Here is an 18,686-nt window from a genome sequence, read left to right on the forward strand (position 1 = left end):
TACGGAGTACATAAAATGAATCCTTCGTCTTACAAGCAAAAATAACAAAGTACGGACGGGATACATACGTTGGATCTTCGTCTTTCCGCTCATCTCTCTACATGATTATTATTTTCAGTGTAGGTTGGAAACACTAAGACATCGCTGTAATGATAAACATACTTAAATTCTGTAAAATCTCCCAGAAGTCTGGTAGACTGCTAAAATACACCCAGCGTATACCGTGCCCTAGGCTGTACAGAGTGGGTTCGGTTGGAGCTGTGTCGCTTATGGTAGTATCTTGCCACACCTTCTACCATTATAGCGATTGAGATCCTTGATGCGGACAAGTGCCAAGATGAAATGAAAGTACAAAAACGAGAAACTGGGTGTAATCTCGTTGCGAAAGACGAGTCCTTTTCCATGGTTCAACATGCGGGCGAGGCCGGCTTTAGGATTAGGTTGGGGGCGATAATAGGCACTGGTAGACTTGCGGTCGCGATGTTGGCAGAGATATACAAAACTCTCCTTACCTAGGCCTACCAGCATGGGCGCACATAGCACATCCCCTCCTAAATTGTACGCTGCAGACGGGATACTTCAAGAGAACGACGAACCGGTCAAAATGAAAGAAGAAGTCGTGGCCGTCGACGGGCTTGCTGAAGATGCTGAAGATCTAGGTCTCTCTCTAAACATCCTGTACAATTAATGTCGGACAAATCATTTGCCCCCTTTAGTACCGAGTTGGGTGCCAGAGTTGCCGCATAGGTGATGCATCTGGCCAAATCTATTTGTGACTGTAATGCTTCCTTTACCCAGACGTCTTTTAATTAGAGATCCAAGTACTGCTCTAAGTTGCCGATGCCAAAAAAACAAAATTCAGGATTGGCTGTTCTTTGCGCCTACTCCGTAGTCATGCGCAAATCCTGGCAGCTTACATCCTACAGATGAGGACAGGCCACAACGAAAGGCGCACCGCGTTTTGACAGCCTCCTCTCTGGTTTGGTAATAGTTTGCGGCGTGGGCAGAGGCGCGCTGTATGAGTACTTCCGTACTGGTAGGCGGCCTACACGTGATTAAATTTAGCAGCTAGCCATATTTGTCGAATGGTATACAAACTGCAAATAAGACAAGAATGAATAACAGTGGGGTCCTACCCTCTTTTTGGACAATTTGACAATATTTACTCCGTACCGCTGCGTCCTCCATTACATCGTAAGATACATTAAAAAGCTCCCGCTTACTCAGCTTTACCGGCAGGGGTCCTCTAGAGACACGGGTCAAAATTCTAACAGACTGGACCCAGTTTTGTATTGACATTAACCTTTTAGCGCCACAGACCTTGAAACCACCCCTTTCTACAGACGGAGCAAGGAAAGGACGGCCAACGAGATTGCAGCCATGTTACATCTTTACAGTCAACATTAAAGCTTTCGTAACTGTTCTTATGTTGGTTCGTTTCTCTTCTGTTGCCGAAGCAAACAAGCATACAGACTGTGGGTTAAAAAAGGGGACGACGAGATATAACAAAATCAAACAGGACACCGATAGAAAGACTGGACGTGACCCGTGATACAAAACCAGCCAACATAAATCCACCTTTGCACCCTTGCCCAGGTTTCTTCCTCATTGGTCCCAAGACGCGCTTTATGTTTTCCATTACACGGATCTTCCTTTTTTGTGTGTGTCGCGTTTTTCACCTTCCCCCCATCCCTTTCCCGTTCTTCCCAGCTCCCGACCAGAGAGCCTTCTGGCTGTCCTTGCCGCGCGCTTACCGCTGCGACATGGCCTTGGTCACAAGTCTCTTCAGGGCCAGCTCCTTCTTCTTCAGGTCGTCGGCCGACGAATCCTCAATCTCCAGCTGGGCCATGGCCTCGCTGAGCGTCTGCTCGATCTTGTCCTTCTGCCCACGCTTGATCTTGAGCGACAGCGTCGGGTCCGAGATGATGTCCTCGACACGCGAGATGTATGACTCGAGCTGCTGCTTGGCCTCGAAGCGCTTGCTGAACGCCTCGTCCTTGGACTTGAACTCCTCGGCATCTAAACAATCAGCATTATGTTCCGAAAGGAAGTTATGTAATCAAAAACGTACCGCCAATCATCTTGTCGATCTCAGCGCTCGACAGCTTGCCGATCGAGTTGTTGATGGTGATGTTGGCGCTGCGGCCAGAGGTCTTCTCCGTGGCAGTCACCTTGAGGATACCGTTGACGTCGACCTCGAAGATGACCTCAAGCACCGGCTCACCGGCGCGCATGTGCGGGATGGGCGCCAGTGTGAACTCGCCGAGAGACGTGTTGTCCTCGCAGTTGGCACGCTCTCCCTGGTAGCACGGGAAAGATACTGTGGTCTGACCGTCCGATACCGTGGTAAACGACTGATGACTAAGCGTTAGCTGTGGTAAAACCAGAGAGGCCTGAATAAACTGGAATGAAAGATGAAAGTTTTCGAGGCCGTCAAGTTGTAAAGTGGGGCCTTCCGAGAAGTGGATACTTTCAGATCTTCCCGACATTTTAAAATGGACCCTTTCCAAAAGTGGACCCACTCAAAATGTCATCAAAGAAAGCATCGTCGAAACATCAAAGCATCAGGTAGGAAACATCAATGGAACGGTCAAAGGCTTACCCGCTTCTTCAATGTCGGGATGGGCGAACCACGTGGCATGACCACGGCAAAAATATTTCCTAATCGGGAAGGAACGAGTCAGCGGATGTTTGTTGAGGGAGCACAAAGGTCAAAGTTGATAAGGGAGGGTGAAGGAAACACAAGGGTGAAAATGACGAGCAAGTAAGAAGTGGGTCAATTGAGGGTGAGGGAGCACAGAAATTGAATATGGGGGAAAAAGTGAGGAGCGTGTGATGCGATGTAAAGTTGAAAGTATGAAAGCAAAGTGACGTAGAAGGAGAGAATAAAAAGTAAGAAAGAAGACGGATAAAAGAGATGAGAAAAGAGAAGGAAAAAATGAAAGAGGTGCTGTTTTCTCTTTTTTTCTCTGGTAGGGGAGGGGATGGAAATGTTGTGCATGTGACTTACCCTCCATGGCGACACCTAGAGACAGGGGGACGACGTCGAGCAGCAGCAGGTCTGCGGTGTCGGCCGAGGTGGCCTTTCCAGACAGGATGCCGGCCTGAACGGCGGCGCCGTAAGCGACGGCCTCGTCGGGGTTGATGCTCTTCTCGAGCTTCTTGCCGTTGAAGAAGTCGCTCAGCAGCTTCTGGATGCGCGGGATACGGGTGGAGCCGCCAACAAGGACGATCTCGTCCACGCCCGACTTCTCCATGCCGGCGTCCTTGAGAACCTGGGCGACGGGGTCAAGAGTGCCCTTGAAGGCGACGCTGTTCAGCTCCTCGAAACGGGCACGGGTGACCTGCATGCTAAAGTCCTCGCCGTCAAAGAGCGAGTCGATCTCGATCGTAGCCTGGGTACCGCTCGACAGGGTGCGCTTGGCACGCTCGCAGGCGGTCCGGAGACGGCGCAGAGCGCGGGCATCGCCAGACAGGTCTAACAGAGGAATGTGTTAGTTAGAGTCCCGGGAATAAAAAGGACGCTAAGCGGAAGGGAGACGGGAGGACCCACTCTTCTTAGTCTTCCGGGTAAAGTCCTTCTTGCAGAAATCCAGCAGGTTGGTGTCAAAGTCCTGGCCACCCAAGTGGGTGTCACCAGCAGTGGCCTTGACAGTGAAGACACCGCCCTGGATGTTCAGGAGCGAGACATCAAAGGTACCGCCACCCAGATCGTAGATCAGGACGTTGCGCTCCTTGTCAGACTTGCCCGCACCCAGACCGTAGGCAATGGCAGCGGCCGTCGGCTCGTTGATGATGCGGAGCACGTTGAGACCGGCAATCGCACCGGCGTCCTTGGTGGACTGGCGCTGGTTGTCGTTGAAGTACGCCGGCACGGTGATGACGGCCTTCTCCACCTTCTTGCCGAGCTTGACTTCGGCAATCTCCTTCATCTGCAGGCGGGGCGATTAGTCATCTAATGCATGCGTGTAATAAATTTTCAGTGGCTCCTCGTCGCCCCGCCGTCCTTGGACTTACCTTGGTGAGAACCATGGCGGAGATCTCCTGGGGGGAGAAGGTGTGGGTGCTGCCCAGGTACTCGACTTGGACCTTGGGGTTGCCGTCCTCGTCGACGACCTTGAACGGCCACGACTCGACGTCCTTCTTGACGGTCGGGTCGTCGAAGCGCCGGCCAATCAGACGCCTGTAAATCGAATTAATACGGTTATGGCCCATTGCGATTCAGGCGTGGGGTTGCCTTCTGGGTGGGCACCTACTTGACGTCGAAGACGGTGTTCGCGGGGTTCATGGCAGCCAGGTTCTTGGCGGCCTCGCCGATCAACCGCTCCTCCTCGGTGAAGGAGACGAACGAGGGAGTGGTAAAGCTACCCTGCTCGTTGGCGATGATCTCGACATTGTTGCCCTCGTACGTGGCAACGCACGAGTAGGTGGTGCCTGCAGGAAACAAGTTAGCCGGCTGATTCGACAGAGAGACAGCGAGAGAGGGCTCGCCGGGACTGCGCGCCCAGAAACGCAAGACTGCTCAGGACATACCCAGATCGATACCGATCGCACCGTCGTACACTTCTGTCGCCATTTTGAAAGGATTGATTTGATTTCGTGGGTTGACGAAGGGGAGGAGGAAGGCGGAGAAAAGAAAGGGCAAAAAAAATGAAGACGAGAATAAAAAGAAGAGATAAGACTGGAGGGGGATAGGACGAGAAGGGTTTTCGTATGGTCCCTTTTTTCTTATCCCTAATGCTTTTTTTCACTTTTTTTTTCGACGTGGGGCATAAAAAATAATTTAGTTTAGGTGGGATAATTTACAGTCCGGTGCGGTCATGGCAGAACGTTGTTCCACTTTAACGTCCAAGCCCTCACCGCCTTTAGTCACTGTGCGGAGATTACACATGCCACGTGATGTATATGTTTCGCCGCTGAATACCGACGTCGTGTCAGTGGTGAGTTTCGAAGTACGAACTGAGCAGTAATTACCATACAAAATCAGAGATGCTATCTGGGTAGCGGGCGGCGCTGGCTTAAGGCAGGGCGTATCACCTTGTAACGTAGATCAGTTTGCTTAGTAAGAAGATAGGCGAGGGTATCGTGAAGTATTGAAAGGATGCCTGGCTGGTCTTATACTCGTACAGTAGACTTTATAAAGTAAGCTAGGCGGAGCAAGCGTACTTAGGATGAAACCCCAAAACAATTAAAGTAGGAAGTCTAGCAATTCCCTCTGTGCAATGTATATACACCATACAGAAACGCCATTGTATCCAAACCTTGTTATGATGCAGTTTGCTCTCCTCCAAATCAGTGCTCTCTGCGTGTTCAGAATACTCTCAGAAGCATACATCCCCAAGCATTATCGCCTTCCGACCGGCCCTCTTAATGTCGCTGTCCGTCCTCGTTGGTGCCTGTTGGCGTGATGTCTCGCTTTCCAAATCGCGCGCCCAAGCCGCCAATGTCGCGCCGGAAGAAGTTGCCAATGTTCTTGAGGTTCTCGTTGATCGTAGCCTTCTCAGATACGACCGAGCCAACCCCCGTGGCGCCAAAGGCACTCGTGCCGCCCAACGTCCCGGGCGCGACCACCGATCCGAGGCCACCCGTCGCGCCTGTGCCGACGACGCCGCCCGATGTGCCCAGCCGGTCGACACCGTCGCGCGCCGCATTCAACAGCCTCTCGCCGATGCTGGTAGCGTCCAGCCGGTTCTGCATGCCGGCCGCCGCGTTGCTGCCAAGGCCGCCGCTTTGGCCGGCCTGGCTCATCAGCGGCGTCAACAGCGGCGAGTTCTGGACCAGCTGGCGGACCGACGCGCTGGAGCTGTCACGGTGAATGGCAAAGAGCTCCATCAGGTACGGCTGGTCCTGTTTCCGCACGCCTTTGAGCTCGAGGATCTTCCGGAAGTTGCTGTCGGATCGGTCGGCAATGTGGATCAGGTACGCCTGCACCAGGCTCTCCGGCGGCGACGGCTGCACCTGCAGTGTCTTCAGGAGCGGGTCGACTCGGCCCATCGTGTGGTTGACGCGCTTGACGTAGCTGGCCGTCGAATGTGCCGCCGTGGACGCCGTCGTCGACGGCACGTGGAACGAGAGGAGACTCTCAAACGACTTGGTGAGCGTGTATTTGTCCAGAAGCATCTGCGTGTGTCAGCTCAACAAAGTACGGGCTGGACAGGCTGTAGGGACAAAACTCACCTGCTCGGCCGCAATCTCAGACACCGGCCGGCACTGGACGACGTTGGCGAGATAGGTCGCAGCCATGGCCTCGACCAGGTGGTCGCAGAAGGCGCGGGCATACTGCGGCTTGGCCACGACGGCCAGGATCTCTTTGGCTCGGCCGTCGACGTGGCGCATCAGCTCGGACACGTAGGAGCTGTGGTCGCTGACGGTCTCCATCTGGCCCCAGCTGGTATTGCGCATCTCGCGCCAGGCGACGTCGCAGTCGGCCTCGACCTTGCGCACGAGCGTCTGCACGGCGCTGCTGGCCACGCCGAGAAAGGCGTCCGCCTGGGCCGAGAGGTCGATCCGGTCTGCCAGCTCGGCGTCGATCCGCTTCTTCAGGCTCTCCTCCAGCTGTGTCGTGTTGCGGCTCCAGAAGTCGGCCGTGTTGAGCACGACGATGACGTCGCGCAACGGGGCGCCGGCGCCACTTTGTTGTGCTGCTGTGGCCGGCAGCTGCAGCCAGCTGAGCAGGACCTGCTGGGCATACTCGTCCAGGTACTTGGCCAGGATGCGCGAAAGATCGAGCAGGCGCTCGCCCGTCGACAGCTTGGCACATTGCGAGAGCGTGACCTTGTAGACGTGGAAGAGTTCGAGGGCGGACGGGGCGACGCTCTCGGGCGTGAACTCGTCGTCGTCGGCCACGAGCGGCCGGGTGCGGTACTGCGGGATCAACGCGGCCAGCTGGCGGTCCTGCGAGTCGACCCAGAGGCTGAGATACGGCTCAAAGGCCACGCTGATGGAGCCGCTGTACGTCTGGGTGCGGCCGTCGGACGAGGCGAGCGTGTCGATGCTTGCGCGCGGCGCCTCGCTGGCAAACCGGCGCTCTAGACCCTGCTCAAAGTCGAGCGTCTCCTGCAGGCAGCTGAGCAGCAGATTGACGTCGATCTTGCCGGCGCCGTCGGGCCGTCGCATGCTGCGCTCCAGGATGCCGCGGAAGTCGTCGCGCGTGCCGTCGCAAAAGGCCGTCGCCAGCGTCTCGTTGACGCGCCAGTGTGCCGGGAAGAGGGCCGCGTGCTCGTCCTCGTGTGTCTTGAGCGTGCGGCGGAACCAGGCGTAGCGCCGGCCGATGTTGTCGAGGCTGCCGGCCTCGTCGCTGCCCCGGAACACCTGGCGGTATTCGCGCAGCTCCGTGTTGACATACCACGTCACCAGCCGTGTCCGCGCGCTGTCGCCCAGCGCATCCATCACCAGACAGGCCTCGACCAGCGTGCCACGCCGCACGGCCACTTCGTCTTTGGTAAAGGCCAGCTCAAAGTCTTCACACACCTGTTCTAGCAGCTCGCGCTGTAGCTCGCCCACGCCGCGGCTCAGTGCCGCAATCTGCTCGATCGACCGGTAGCTGTTGAAGTGGCGCATCAGCTGTAGCACTGCCTGCAGCAGCCCGGCACAGTCTCGGTACTGTCGTGTGTGAGCTAGTCCACGCAGCTGCTCGTATGCCGTCGTCAGCATCTGTAGCCGCTTCAGCGCCGTCATCGACACCGTCAGGTTGCGCTTGGTACCGTCCAGCCGCTTGATGTCGGCCGTCATTGTCGTAATGTCCTGCTCCGTCTGCACTGCCCGCGATCGCACGTCCTCGATGCGCGAGAAGACAGAGGCCAGCTCTGTCTGGGCCGACTGCATCCGCTCAAGAGACGCCCCTGACCCGTATGCCTGGGCCGTCTCCATGGCGGCGATCTCGCTGGACAGCTCATCGGAATGGATTCGGAGTCGGCGGGACACGATAGGGAGAGAGCTGACGGCTGATGGATGGCTGAAGAGGATGTTGAGGTGTTCGACGGGATTGTAGTTTGCTGAAACGACAAGTCTCGGTCAGCAACCAATCGGCGGCCTGGACAGGCGGACAAGGGCACACCAACCTGAATCGAAAGACGAGCGCTCAGCCACGGCGGTGCCACTCATCTTTCTGGTCACCCGGTCCGGATCCAATCCGGAAAAAGGTCGACGGTTGAAGTGCAGAGAGAGTTCTCAAAAATTGGCAGAACCCATGGAGAGAGAGCAATGGAAATCCGGGCCCCAGGCAACCGTGCTTGGCCCTTTCTGTAGGGCGTCCTTGCGGCTGCTGATATCTCTGGTTCCACCGGTCGGATCTCGACGGACGGTCGTGGTGCACTGTTGTGAGATAGCTGTCGCAGCTGTCCTCCTCTTGCTGTCATCGTGGCCCAAACATCGTCTTAGGGGCCACACAGCCACACGCCGTTGCGCCTTCCGTGCCTGGTGTCCCGAAAAGGAAGGCGGTGGTGGGCCAGTAATCAGAGTCACGTGACGCTATCGGATCGTGGGATGCAGTTCACAGAAATCGCTTCCTGCGCGGTAGAAAAGGATCGTCCTGGCCGGGCCGGAAATTAGAAAGCAAATCGCAACGCTCAATCGTAATTACGAGTACACGACTCACCGGCTCACAAGCACAAAGCAAGGACCCGTCGGGTGCGAATGGAAAGACACCTACACCCCGGCTTTATCAATCAGTGGTCCTGCGTGCTGCAACCTTCGTCACATCTGCTTGCCGGCGGGGCGGAAGACAGAAAACACGCGTGGACGACAGCAAGGACCCGCTGCAGTTATCTGTCTGATTGAGCATCTTATCGGACGTGGTTCGACCTGCCAATCCAGCCCTCCGGCGTGTCAGTTCCCCTCCAGTGCACTGCCTCTTCCCCACCACACTCTCACTTTGGAGCAAGATACATGGCGGCAGGCCAGACAGCCCTGGCAGCGAGCTCTACTCTGCCTCTGCGGGATCCTTCTGCTGCACACCATACATGCAGATCTGCCCAACATGTCGTTGTTGTCGTTGCAATTGCACCCAGCGCATGCATCCTGCCTGCAGCAGTCCCACACCTTGCTACAGGAAATGGCCGACTCGTATTATTGTACGAGTACTTTGGGAAATGACCAATCAAAAGCGGCCTGTCACTGCCTGTTTCCTACACTGTGAAGCCAACCAGAGACCTCGGCAGTGGCGCCATCCCTCCAAGTAACAGGCCGTGAGGCTTTTTCTATTTTCGGCTCAATACCATATCTAGATGTTGCCAGCTGTCTTCCCGTTTCTCCGTGGAACCGGTTTGTCAGTGCAGATAAAACCACACATGGCAGAATACGAGGATAGAAAGGACTCTGCAACCGAAAAGTTGGCACAATGGGCCTTTCGTCGAAATGAATACGGATCTGATGCCCCGAACGCTCTCGCCAGCCGCTTTCCGCTCGTCCAGGCCGTGTTGCTTCCTATGTATGCATGCAATGCAAGGCTAATGGCTGAAAAAGAAACGATGTTATGCATGTGCCCGATGTTGCTCCCGCCCGTCCTCACTCTCTTCCCGTGGGTATGTGGTTCTTTTTAGCTGCCGTAGACGCCGTCCCTGAATGAGTTTTTCCATCCGTTCCTTTTTTGTAGCCCTGAGCTGTCTTCCGGAAAGAAAAAAACGCCTTGATTCGCTGTGACCTTGATGACCCCCCTTCCTCCGTCCGTAACGCCCCTATGAGCCGTGTAGTGCGCGAAAGCCAGCCGCAATCAGACTTCGCTTGCTGTCTTTGGAATCAGATGGAGCTGTCCAGTAATACAGCCCCTGCTCTCTCCACGCGGTCCGTTAGCAAAGCACACCATGGGCAAATAGGAGGAAGACTGACCCCCAGCGACTTCTGCTTGCAAAAAGCAGCCTTCAGGCGAACGGTCTCGGGATTGTCGTAGCTGACAAAGCCGCCGTCACCACCGACGCACTGCGCCGCAACGACGCGCTTGTCGGTGTGCTCCCGGGCTCCCCGTCGGGGCAGCTCGCGATATTCAAAGGTGCCGTCCTCCATGCCACCGGCAGCCGAAAAGCTGTGGCCGGGGCCGGCGGTGTCGAGAAAGCTGCGGCCGTAGAGCGGGATGCCGAGGAGGATCTTCTTGGACGGCACGCCCTGCGACATGAGGTGCTGCACGGCCGAGGCGCCTGAATTCTCGTCCTTGCCGACGGCATACAGCTGAGCCTGGTGCCCACACTTGGGGGACCACGGTCCGTACAGATCGTAGGCGGCCAGGTTGACCAGGTCCACGTAGCCGGCTACATGCCGGAGGTCCAGCACCTGCAGGTAGTCCTTGTTGGCGGGCAGAGACGCCGTCACTACGTACTTGTCCTCGGTCAGATACATGCGCACCTGTCCGAGCAGGGCGAGAAAGTCTGCTCCTTGCTGGGCGTCGCTGGGATAGGCCCAATTGACTGTGTGGAAACCGGGACCGTCAGCTCGCTGTCTGCGCCGAAACGGCAGATGGGAAGGAAAACAGAGGCTCGCTCACTGTCGATGCCGTCCAGCCCCGAAGCATCGACCAGACCCAGAGCCGATCTCGCAAAGTTGTCTCGTCGGATCGGATCGGCTGCGACGCTCGGAAACACCGCCGCCGACTCGGTACCGCCGATCGAGAGCACTACCTGCAGATGGTGGTGCTCCTGCTTGCGGTGCATCAGAGACCCCAGTGCTCCCTGCACGCCATCACACGGCGCTCCGGCGTCGGCCCATTCGTCGCTCAGCTGCATCCGGTCGTCAGCCTTGTCATCTGGCCCCGCCCCCCTGAAAATATGGTGACGACTTACAAAGACAATTCCCTCGAATGTCACCTTGGCAAATGCATAGTACACAAGGCTGATGCAGCTGTAGTTCAGCTGGCCGGGGGTGTCTTCTGCGTAGAGTGCAGAGCTTGGGTAGTATACCGCATTTGTAAACATGATGTTGGACTGGCTCCCCATGCGTGGCTTGCGAGACGAGGACGCCATCGTGCTCTGTGGGTGGGGGAAAGACGGCAATGTGCTCGATAGCGGTCTAGGAAAAGAAAAGGAGGGACAGATAGGACGATGGCAGTCAGAAGGAAAAAGAAGGAAAAAGAAGAAAAAAGAAAGTAAAAAAGGCAGGAGAGTAACACAAGGACGGTATATGCAGACTCGAGACTAAACAAGCATGGTTGGTTTAGACGTTGAGGAAAGACGACGGTGAACCGAACTAGTAATTAGTGTATTCACCCCAGGTCCGGCTACAGGAGAAGAAAAGGGAAGAGGATAATATACGGGAGCTAAACTGCACCAACACATGTTGGACTTAGGGGCTGACGTGTTGTTCGGTCGGGCAGCAAAGTAGACCACCGAAGGGGCCGGGGGAAAGTAATGAATTTGGGGAAAAAAGCAGCAACAGGAGTATACGTGACTGGTGAGGCAAGGGGAAGGCGGAAGGCAAGGGGCAGACTGATAGGAGACAGGAACCCAGCTTGTGTGTTTTGTACAGCAAGGTCGGAAAGCCTAAAGGTGCACGAGTGCCAGCTTGCCGGAGGCGCAAGAGCTCGCGAGTGCTGGAGAGAGAAGGCGGCCGAGACGATGAGTCGTGCCCAAAGGCTGTTGCTGTCGGTGGGCCCTGGCGTAGAGGAGCCGAAGAGAAGAGCAGGAAAAAAACAGAACCAAAAAAAAATACGAAATACAAACTACAAAAATACACATATGAATTGGAATCAGAAATGGAAATTGAGAAAAAGCACGGGAGCGGCCAAAGCAAGGCTCGTTCGCTTCAGCGGATCCACAAGGCCGGCAGCAGACATGCATGACATAGTTGTCGTCCTTGTGGCTGCGGCAGAGCAAAAGTGGCCAGCCACGACAACGGGCACTGCTTGTCTGAACTGTGTATGGACAGCACGTCTGTCCGCGGACGGAGCACAGGACCCATCAGCGACAGCCCAAGCGCAGGTGCAGGTGCCGCGGTACGAGGAGAGAAAGAGAGGACGAGAGAAGGAGAGAAGGAGAAGGAGAAAAAAAACGACAAAAAGAACGAGAGAAAGGAAGGAGGCGTCCACACAGCTGCTTCGCCCCCGGTCGAGAGCCCCGACCATCGTGAGATAATGGGTAAGGCCGTGTGCACACCGGGCTCGTGCTAGCCCTGCAGCTACTACGACGTCTGAACGCCCTCCTCCGTCCTCGTGTCCTCTTGGCCTTCTCGGGCGCAGCGTTACCACCACCTGACCCGGCAGGTCGACCGTCGGGACGACAGCAGCTGCGACCTCTTCTCTCTTCGTGCTTCTCGTTCCTCCCTCGGCTGCTCCTTTCACCCCTCCTCCCCCTCCCATAGGTTGGCTGCCCTCCGTCCTGCTGAGCTCATCCCACCCCCCACATCCGATCAGGAAACGAGCCTAGTCCGTTTTCCCTGTGGCCTCCGGCAGATTGCAGGCCTGCGAAATATACGAGCAAGTAGAAGAAGCACCACCGAGTCCGCCCCGTGTCGTGTCCCACGAGCCGACCGGACCCAGAGCCTGCTGCCTGCAGTGGAGGGGCACAAGGTGATCCGCAGAATCTTCTGGCGGTCAGCAGCGAGCGGTTGAGCACATACGCTGGGAACGGCAGGCAGATCGGCTAGTCTGTCCATGGCTGGCTGCTTGGCCGTAGCCACGGGTCGGGCTAGCCTTAGTGGCTAGCCCTGGTGGGTAGTGCTTGACATATACGAGCAGGCGTGCTAGGCGTGAAGCAGCCTGCGTGATCGCACCGCCTCGCTCGCCAGACCCGATTGTGTACCACGGAGACGGGACGAGAAAGAGCCTGCGAGGACCAGAGACGGCTCAGCCCTGGTGACGGATGGGGTCATGGATCATGCTACATCATGTTACCTGTATCATGGCCCATGACTGATGACCCATTGTTCGTGGATCATGGATCATGGATCATGGATCATGGATTGTTGTGAAGCCAGCACCCCGTGACTGTAACTGCCTGTCTGTTGATGGGGTCTAAAACAGAATGGAGTACCAAGGTTGTTCCGGCTCGATGTTGCAACCACCACAGAAAGGGCCGTTCTTCTTGACGCCTACCCACCCCTCCCTCTATTTGTCTGTCTGTGCGAGTTCTGTGCTGCCCCTCCCCCTCTGACAGCTGCCGACGGACGAGAGTAAGATACTTGTCAGTTTTTCACGCCGCGTGTGCGTTGGCAAGTCTCATGCGTTAGCCCGTCCCACCGTCGCCATCTGGGGGGGACAGACTGGTAGAGAGCAGCCGTGTCACTGGCTGCGCCGGAGCAGGACGTCCCTCTAACTTTGCACGTCGTACTATGCAGCAGCACTGGCAGCCAGCACCATTTCGCCTCCGTCTGCCGTCGCCGTAATCAGCCCTGCCTCTCGAGGAAAAGAGCCGAGGGCGTCGACGTTGAGCTGGAGACGAGTTCGAGACGGAGAAGCGGAGGGTACGGAGCATGCAACAGCTCACCGTTTGCAGCCCAGACATCCTGGGTAGCAGCCCTTCCAGAAAATTCCAATGCTCGACCTAGCGTGCGACAGAACGACCAGCCGATGCGACGTGCTGTCCTCGCCCGCGTTCTCTCGCTGGTTCTCAGCAGATCTGCCAGAGGATGCAGCGTGATAGTACATACATAGTCCGATACGATGACGTCTTGTTTCATTGCTTCCCTGTCTTTGCCTAGCACCGAATCCAACCTGCAAGTCATCCATCCAGCAATGCCTTGCTGGATTTGGCATAAACGGCCGCCTTCAATTTCCCGTTGGCGTTTCGGCTAGCGACTCCGTAAATGGCTCGACAGGCCCCATGCTCGTCAGTTGTGCGCTTTGCGTAAGAGACCCGTTGCCGGCTGTCGAGTCGGCGCGGCTCATTTGCGCAGTACTTTTAGTTTTTGGACCTCAACCCGAAGCGGCCGTCCTCTGTCGCCAAGACAGGCTGATGTCCGAAAAGGCAGCAACAGGCTTTACCGCTACTTTCGTCCGGTCCAGGTGAAGGGCAAAAGGTACGAGCTGACTCGAGCAGCTGAGTCGGAACCATTCCGACCCTGCCAGCTTTCCTGTCTCATTTGTCTTTCTTCCTCTTTTGTTCTTTTTATTTTATTTATTCTTGTGTGCCCGTGTTGGCGAAATGGAATTATGGAGCAAGGCAGACGATGGTGGAGCTCGTTGTCCAAATCCGGTTTGAGCAGGCGGTGAGCGCCGGTTTTAGTGGCCGACAAAATTGCAGGGAAGGAGTACTTTTTACCCGTTTTTTTCTTCTCTCATCCAATTTTTATTTTTTATTTTTTCACTCTCCTTTCCTACTTACCGACGCTGCGCCTTGCACCGCCAGCACCCAAGCAACACGAGTTTATTGGACGGAAGAACAAAAAGAAAAGGGTTGGGCAGGGCGCCAAACAGCTGGCGGACTGGGACGAAAAGTCGTCGCCCCAGAAGCCACCGCAAAAGCCCTCGACGTGTTGGTCCAGGTCCAGCTGTTGGTGACCGACTTCCGCCTGGCTTTTGACCGGCCATCCTTCCCGATTTCGCTCATGCCGCTCATGTTTCGCATTGCGACTCCGCCGCATAAGGCAGTTGTTCGGGCGGAGATCTTCACCTGTTTTCCTTGTTTTTTCCCTTCTTGTCCCATGTCTGGCCAACCAGTGCTGGCCGGCAGGTGACGAAGAGGCAGTGCTGGGAAAGTACACTTTTGCCTTCGTTTGGCAAATTGCTCTACTTTGTAGCACAGGGCAGAAAATAAGGAAGTGCAGGAAGGCGAGCTGACTGGTATCCTTGCAAGCTGCAGATCTTGGGTGATTGTTTCATGTGCGTTCCGGTAGCATCGTTAGCAGATGCTGTTGGCTGTGTCGTCAGCCGACCGAACATTCCATACTCCCCTGCCAGAGACCGCGTCTTCTCACGAAGGCGTGAATGGCACACGCACTCTCAACACAATTACCCCCCTGGTGCGTGTGTCCTGCTTCCTGGCAGAGATCGATCCTTCGGGTACAAACCCGTTGCTGGGCACCCGACCTATAGAGATCGTTTTGCATCTCCTTGACAGGTCGGGAATCAGTTGTGGTTACATGTGCAAGTGAATTATGTCATAGAAGTTAAATAAATGATGTTTGGAAATGCGTCTCGTTTTTACAAGGCTGTCTTGACGTATGAGTCGTGAAAAGAGTTAAATGACCAGCTTGTCAATGTCGGTCACTCCGACCTCGCTGCTGCTCCGACGACTTCCCAGGTCGCTGTCGAGGCCAGGCGTCGGCGGCGGCAGATTGGCCATCTTGGTGCAGATCCAGCAGCTGGCGTACATGTTGACGCGGTCGATGCACACGCCGGGCTCGCGGTTGCCGTGGCGCTTGGCCGCAAAGCCGAGGCGCTCAAACACGTCGACGTACCAGGGCAGGCGGGCGCTGGAGCGCAGCAGCACGCGACCGCCGAGGCGAAGGGCGCGGTTGAGCTTGGCGATCTGCGAGGGCGCGCCGTCGCCGCCGCGGTCAAACCAGTCCATGCTGTCCATGATGACGGCCACGGTCAGCGACGCCGGCGCCAGCCGTGCAATCACCTCCTCGATCTCGTCCGTGTGGATGCGCAGCCCGTCAAAGGCGCCTGGCCGCGAGAGCCGCGCGTGGGCTTGTGGCGACTGGTAGTCCAGGTGGCAGCGTCGTGAGAACTGCCCGTCCAGACAGACGAGGTAGTACGGGTTCTCGGCCGCCAAGTGCACCGTCTCGACCATCGGGTCCAGCGTGTTGACCATGTAGTGCCAGACGGCATGCGAGCGGATGTTGCGGGCTGTCGGCTTGTAGGTCGTGTTGTTTTTGTTGCTCTTCATATCCGTCACGTGATCGTCCTCGATCATCGCCAGCTGATTCTTGGGCACGCCTAGGGCCGTCCAGAGGAAGCTCTCCTGGCTGACGACCAGGCCAGATACGAGACGCGACAACAGGGCCGGACGAATCTTGGCCTGCCAGATCTCGCGCTGCTCGTTGAGCGTCTTGGCCTCAAGGATGGCCCGCACGGCGCCGCGGCAGCCAAAGACGTAGCTGATGTAGCGGAAGATGCGGATCGCGTTGCGCGAGCCACCCGTGTCGTATAAGCCGCCGGCGCTGGTGAAGACGTGGGCGTTGCGCAGCCAGTACTGGAACCCGCGGCTGGACAGGTGCGGCGACAGGCGCGAGAGCAGCAGCTGGCGGAAGCCCAGGTGCCGACCGTCCCCAAAGAGCCGCCAGAAATCGTCGTAGGGCAGTTGTGCTGAGTAAGCAGCAACTTTGAGCTCCAGCAGGTGGTTCTGCGCCGGGTTCAAGTCGACCGCGTGGATGCGGGCCGGGCTCTGCAGCGCATACGAGAGGATGTTGTCACCGGCACTGGTGATGGCCAGCACCACGTCGTTCTCGCCCAGCCGTAGCAGCCGCTCGTCCACGCGTGTGTCCTCCCACGTGAAGGCGTAGATGTACTCGTCGTTGAACTGCTTGTGCTTGGCCAGCTGATCGTCGTAGTAGATCCGCCAGTGGTGGTTCTGATAGAAGAACGCCGGCAGCGGCAGCCCAGCCGAGAGGTTCGCAATCGCCGTTTCAAACGCCTTGGACCGCATCTCTGGCGCCGTTCGCTGTACGGCCCGCGAGAGGGTTGTGGCCGGACTGGGTGGCGGCCGGGATGCATTGGTACCCGAGAGGTACGGCGACTCTGTCACCATGGCGTCGACGCGCTCCACTACCTCGTGCGGCAGGCTGGTCGCGTGAAACGGCTTCTTGTGGCAGCCTACCCAAATGTAGTACGGGATCGAGCCAAGCGACCGATTCCGATCGTTGGCGCTCAGCACCGTGCCAAAGCGGTATTCAAGGTAGTCGCGCCGTCCGGCCTCGAGGCTGACGCGGTCCAGCTCAAACCAGGCCCGCCAGAACGTGCGGCCGATAAAGGGAATATGCCGGTTGACCAGCCCGCCCGTGTAGTTGCGGAAGCCAAAGTCGGCCTTGCCTTGCACGTAAAAGTCAATGGCGCCGATGACGCCGTTGGGTGCGAGCAGCGACGTCAGCGAGTCGATGACTGAGTAGAAGTCGGGCTGTTCGGTCAGTACGAGACACGAGATGCGAGCCACACAACAAGGGGAAAGACACGCACAATCATTGACAGGCTGTAGGACATAGTGATCAAGTCCGCTCCACCGTGGGCGGGCCGGTCGAACGAAAAGTAACCGGTCTGGGTCGGTGTAGCTGCCAGGCGGTCGGCCTCGTAGTCCTCCAGGCGGAACTTGCGTGCGTCCTCGCAGATGACGTGCACGTTAGACCAGCCGAGCCGGGCAAAGCGCTTTCGCGCCACTGCACACAGGGATGGCGATAAATCGACCAGGTACACGCTCGAGAAGAATTCGGGCACGTTGACGAATGCCGACATGGCCTCGATGTTCCAGCCTGTGCCTCCACCGACGTCGACCCAGACGCGCTTGGGCGTCGTCGGCTTCGCCATTGCCGCCTTGCGGCCCTTTGCCGCTACCTGGCTCTCGTCCTCGGTGCGGCAGGCAAGCTGGGCCGCCACGAGGGCTAACATGTCCTCACGACCCTTGAGCAGGGCCTTGCGCGTCACGTCGTAGACGCCAGCTTGCGTCTGGTAGAAGCTCTCCAGAGCATCCTGCTGCGTGCCGTCTCCACCACCACTGTGCGGCTTGATGAAGCATGAGTAGCAGAAGAGGATGAGAGACTTGACGAGGCTCGGCTGCACCTCGTCTGGCTTGCCCGTCCGGCTAAAGGACGAATACAGTTTCGTCAGGCCAATGACAGCAGATAGTGCCACAGCCAGCCCAGCAAAAAGAAGCTTGTTGTTGCCCATGCTCGGTGGCAGATTGTTACCACCAAGAGAAGCCATGATACTCTCTCATTGCTATCTCAGAGAGTTGCGAGCTGTCTGTGAAGAGGTATAAATGGTGTGTATACAAGTAGATGATATATGAAGAAGAAAGGCCTGAGACGGACAGGGGAATCAGGGAGAGGAATGCAAGGAGAGATCAATAAGACTGCGGCACGAGAGCGCAAGGAGAGGATGGCCAGGTATATAGCTGACCGGTATGTCTTCTGATCACGTTGACTATTCGACAATGGTCGCCTGGTTCTGTCGTGTTGTGCTTGACCTCGTCCATTCCCATACGCTGCCACATGAGAGCCGTGCAGTGACCGAGAGGGGGGTGATCTTCGTATCTGGCCTGTACTCTGCAGCCATTGACCAATGGAGGAAGCGCGTGCGCGAACCATTTGCGAGGAACCAGCCTCTGATGGCTGCGCTTTCGGCACCTGCGCCGGCTCTGTCCAACAGCAGGGCCGATCTGGCGACGTGGGAGCATCTTGTCGGGTCGCCCTAAACTAGCGGACTGGATGCGAGATACCGGACTTGGGAAAATGGGAAAATGGGAAGATGACAAGAGGGCGAGGCGCTCTGGCAGGCAGGAGCGTGGCTCTGAGTCGTGCCTGCGTGCTACGATCCAGTGCGATCGCCCGCCCCACCTTTCGCGTTCTCGCCAATGGGGTCGCTGGTTTCGGGCACATGCAGAAAGAGACAGCATCGCTTTCATGTTTCTCAATACATGGCGCTGTAGGCGACCAAGCAGAGTTGCCGATACACGTTGGTTCACGCCACGTGACATTGGCAACACGTGATCGTTCCCTGCAGATTACTCACGTTGTCTGCTTACCAGAACTGCCTCAACAAGACAGCAAATCTTTCCGAGGCGAGCAGAACAAGCTTCTGTCACCAATAACGCATGGGCCACGAGACTGTG

At 56.7% G+C, this 18,686-nt stretch overlaps 5 protein-coding genes across 5 annotated transcripts; 1 reads left to right on the forward strand and 4 right to left on the reverse strand.

Annotated features, from left to right (window-relative positions):
• Positions 1-1,750: 1,750 nt before the first annotated feature.
• CMQ_4123 (hsp70 chaperone) lies at positions 1,751-4,576 on the reverse strand (the record flags this gene model as incomplete). Its single annotated transcript, XM_014320061.1, has 8 exons — positions 1,751-2,019; positions 2,072-2,354; positions 2,603-2,661; positions 3,011-3,478; positions 3,554-3,932; positions 4,018-4,183; positions 4,257-4,434; positions 4,534-4,576. 8 exons carry the CDS (start codon positions 4,574-4,576, stop codon positions 1,751-1,753), a joined length of 1,845 nt encoding a protein of 614 aa, XP_014175536.1.
• Positions 4,577-5,367: 791 nt separating this feature from the next.
• Positions 5,368-8,103, reverse strand: CMQ_3690 (garp complex subunit; the record flags this gene model as incomplete). The annotated part of the gene is made up of 3 exons (XM_014319628.1): positions 5,368-6,120; positions 6,178-7,994; positions 8,061-8,103. The coding sequence occupies 3 exons, from the start codon at positions 8,101-8,103 to the stop codon at positions 5,368-5,370; spliced, it is 2,613 nt and encodes an 870-aa protein (XP_014175103.1).
• A 1,606-nt stretch (positions 8,104-9,709) lies between these two features.
• On the reverse strand, positions 9,710-10,949 carry CMQ_3575 (class 5 chitinase; the record flags this gene model as incomplete). The annotated part of the gene is made up of 3 exons (XM_014319513.1): positions 9,710-9,727; positions 9,826-10,397; positions 10,475-10,949. 3 exons carry the CDS (start codon positions 10,947-10,949, stop codon positions 9,710-9,712), a joined length of 1,065 nt encoding a protein of 354 aa, XP_014174988.1.
• Positions 10,950-15,098: 4,149 nt separating this feature from the next.
• On the reverse strand, positions 15,099-17,743 carry CMQ_3642 (3-amino-3-carboxypropyl transferase; the record flags this gene model as incomplete). The annotated part of the gene is made up of 2 exons (XM_014319580.1): positions 15,099-16,979; positions 17,039-17,743. The coding sequence occupies 2 exons, from the start codon at positions 17,741-17,743 to the stop codon at positions 15,099-15,101; spliced, it is 2,586 nt and encodes an 861-aa protein (XP_014175055.1).
• A 265-nt stretch (positions 17,744-18,008) lies between these two features.
• On the forward strand, positions 18,009-18,269 carry CMQ_3709 (uncharacterized protein; the record flags this gene model as incomplete). Its single annotated transcript, XM_014319647.1, has 1 exon — positions 18,009-18,269. The coding sequence occupies one exon, from the start codon at positions 18,009-18,011 to the stop codon at positions 18,267-18,269; it is 261 nt and encodes an 86-aa protein (XP_014175122.1).
• Between the last annotated feature and the right edge of the window lie 417 nt (positions 18,270-18,686).

Source organism: Grosmannia clavigera, assembly GCF_000143105.1.
Source record: "Grosmannia clavigera kw1407 unplaced genomic scaffold GCSC_113, whole genome shotgun sequence".
NCBI classification, from domain to species: Eukaryota; Fungi; Ascomycota; class Sordariomycetes; order Ophiostomatales; family Ophiostomataceae; genus Leptographium; species Leptographium clavigerum.